The 2,799-nt window shown below is 58.1% G+C and overlaps 1 protein-coding gene across 1 annotated transcript in view; it reads right to left on the reverse strand.

Moving 5' to 3' along the window:
• Nucleotides 1–2,799, reverse strand: part of LOC101992425 (PWWP domain-containing protein MUM1) — a 17,614-nt gene that overhangs the window by 2,892 nt on the left and 11,923 nt on the right. The window contains 4 exon segments of the mRNA XM_026785204.1: nucleotides 522–958; nucleotides 1,272–1,322; nucleotides 1,718–1,787; nucleotides 1,790–1,793. Coding sequence (XP_026641005.1) covers nucleotides 522–958; nucleotides 1,272–1,322; nucleotides 1,718–1,787; nucleotides 1,790–1,793 — 562 coding nt within the window.

The following is a 2,799-nucleotide window of genomic DNA, read 5'->3' on the forward strand; positions in this document are numbered from 1 at the left end:
CGGACAGGGTGTGAAGCTGCTCCCTGTGGGCGTGCATGCTCAGCAGCATCCTCCACTTAAGAACGGACAGGGTGTGAAGCTGCTCCCTGTGGGCGGGCATGCTCAGCAGCTCCTCCACTGGCCCCATGAGGAGCTCCTCTTGGGACTGTCACACCCGACAATGCCCTGAGACAGTCAAAGTCACCCAGTTTTAAGTTACACACTGAAGTAGCCATGGTGACTTCCAGGGGACAGGTGTGGAGGTCACCCAGTACTTAGGAGGCTGAGGTAGGTAGGAGGAGCCCCAGTTTGAGGCCAGCCTGGGCTACAAGGCTAGCACACAGCCCCATCATGCATTTATTTTCCGATTTATGTGGACATGTCCCAGCCAGAGCAATAAGGCAACATATCTGTGAGCAGGAGGTCTGTCCGGGGGCCATGGGCTGACAGCAAACTGACCTGCAACTGCTTTTCCCGGAACCCCAACTGGGGACAGAGTACAAAGCCTTGTTAGTGCTGAGGATGGGGGCCCGGGCACCCACCTCAGGCAGCAGCACATCCAGGATGAAACGAATGCGGTCCCCACTGCCATGCACAGGCACCTCCCCATCCGTGTCTCGGCAGATGCCCTGCAGGTACTCCACCACCTCATCCAACTGTGCCTCATCCTCCAGGTATGTCTCCACGCATGTCACATACTGGCCAGAGCTCAGGAATGTCTTCAGCCAGCGTGAGGGCTTGCGGCTGTGCAGGATGGCCCGCAGGTGGCTCTCCGCACCCTTGGCTTTTACAATGTATTCCACCAGCTTCTGGTTTGCTCTATCCCGCGCAGCCCTGGAGCGGTCAGGCAGCACCTTCCTGCATGGCCGCCACTGTCCTGGCTGGCTGTCCCCCGCAGGCTCCTCAGGGTTCCCACTGCCCAGCTGAGGAAACCTGGTCCCCAGGACATCCTGCTGGATGGACTTGCGCACAGGGTAGCCTGCAGGGGAACACACATGAGGAGCTTGCAACACCTTCATCACTCCCCTCTCTCCAGAGCTCGCATGCCCACGAGAATCCTCATTCTGGGGACCATCGAGTGTGCCAGTTAGATGCCCAGTACTCCTCAGACCCCCGCCTGGCACCAGCCGCCCACCTGACAAGGATGCAGAGCATCCCTGAGGGCAGCTGAGGGCACAGAGTTCTGCTCAGGATGGCACTGGCACTTGCATGCACCAAGGACAACAGGAGATCAGGATGGGCCTTCTCAGGGACCAAAGGCAGACCCCATGGTGAAGAACACTTATACGTACTTATATCAGCAGCATAATATTCCAAGAAAGATCCAGCGAAGGAGCCGCAGCCTGTGGAGGGCACAGGAAAGGGCCACGCTCAGACCTGCACCCTGGCAGGTCCTGTGGCTCAGGGCTTCTGCTCAGGAGCCTTCTGGGCTGTGTTTGACCCTGAGGCAGGTCTGTGGGTGCCAAGTCTGTCCATTGCCCTAGGAAGGAGCTGCCTGGGGTTCAGGGGATGGTCAAGTCACCACACAGAGGCAGTGCTGTGCAGAGGAACTGGGCCTTCAGTCAGGAGGGTTGCACCTGCCCCCACCTTCCACAGAAAAAGTATCGTCACAGGTTAGCCAGGCCAAGACAGGATGTAGGACTGGGACCACATCCACGTCAGCCCCTCCATCCTGCCCTCAGGAGATACCAATGGCGTGATACACCCCCATACGCTCCCTGGGGTACAGCCCACATACCCAACCGCACACGGTAGTCGGTGATAAGTGACACACACCAGCCGATGGCCTGGGCGAAGTCCTCCTTGGCTCTGTCCTACAAAACCCAACAGCAGGGCACAAGTGGCCGCAGCAGTCCCACAAGCACGGAGCCTTAGTTTCCTGGGCTCAGGCCTGGGCAGGTGCTGTGCAGCCCAGGCTCATCCACTCTGCTGCAGCCCAGCCCTCTCAGGGGTACGACAGACAAGTCCCTTCAGATGAAGCATCCAGCAAGCCATCGGAGGGACAATCGAGCTTTTCAGTCTAGACAGAGGCTCATGTAGTTCAGGCCTTGTATATAACCAAGCCTGGCCCTAGAACTCCTAATCCTCCTGTCTCAGCTTCTAGCCGGCACCACCCCCCAACTCTCCCAACCAATCACCTTGGGGATGCTGCATCCCATACCCAGATTTGTGTGCATGCTCGCACGTGTGGAGGCGGTGATGGAGGCCAGTCCTGGACTCAACTGATCTGTCTCTGCTGAGACAGTCTCACTCTGACCTGAGCTTGCCGGACTCAGCCAGACTGTGGTGAGACCTAGGGATCCCCAGTGCTGGGGTGGCAGTCACGTACCATGCCTTTCCCCCCAAGTGGGCTCTGGAACTCACACTCAGGCCCTCGTCCTGGTTTGTTACCAACTCTGTTAGTGAGGAGACACAGGCCTGGTGCGCACCCGCAGCAAGCCGCACCACCCGCACCTCGGTGCCCACAGCCCCCACTGTCTCCCAATGCTGCCCATCGCCCCACAGCCCGGTGCTTTGGGCTTTGAGTAAATAGAAAAAAGTAAGTGTTCCTGGCCCAGGAGAAAAAGCTCACTCCGGAAGACAAGTTCAAATCCCCTTGTAAAATCAGACGTGGCCATGGAGTGTGAGCCAGCACTCCTATAGTGAGACAGGATGGGAGACGCCAAAGTCGGAGAGCCAGCAAGCCTGGGGTACACACAACAACGGAAAACATGGAGCAAGGCCCGACACCCAGGGTTGTCCTCTGACCATCACACACCCTCACAAGCATGAGTGTGCACACAGAACATCCTGACCATCACACACCCTCACAAGCATGAG

Source organism: Microtus ochrogaster, linkage group LG1, assembly GCF_000317375.1.
Source record: "Microtus ochrogaster isolate Prairie Vole_2 linkage group LG1, MicOch1.0, whole genome shotgun sequence".
Lineage (NCBI taxonomy): Eukaryota > Metazoa > Chordata > Mammalia > Rodentia > Cricetidae > Microtus > Microtus ochrogaster.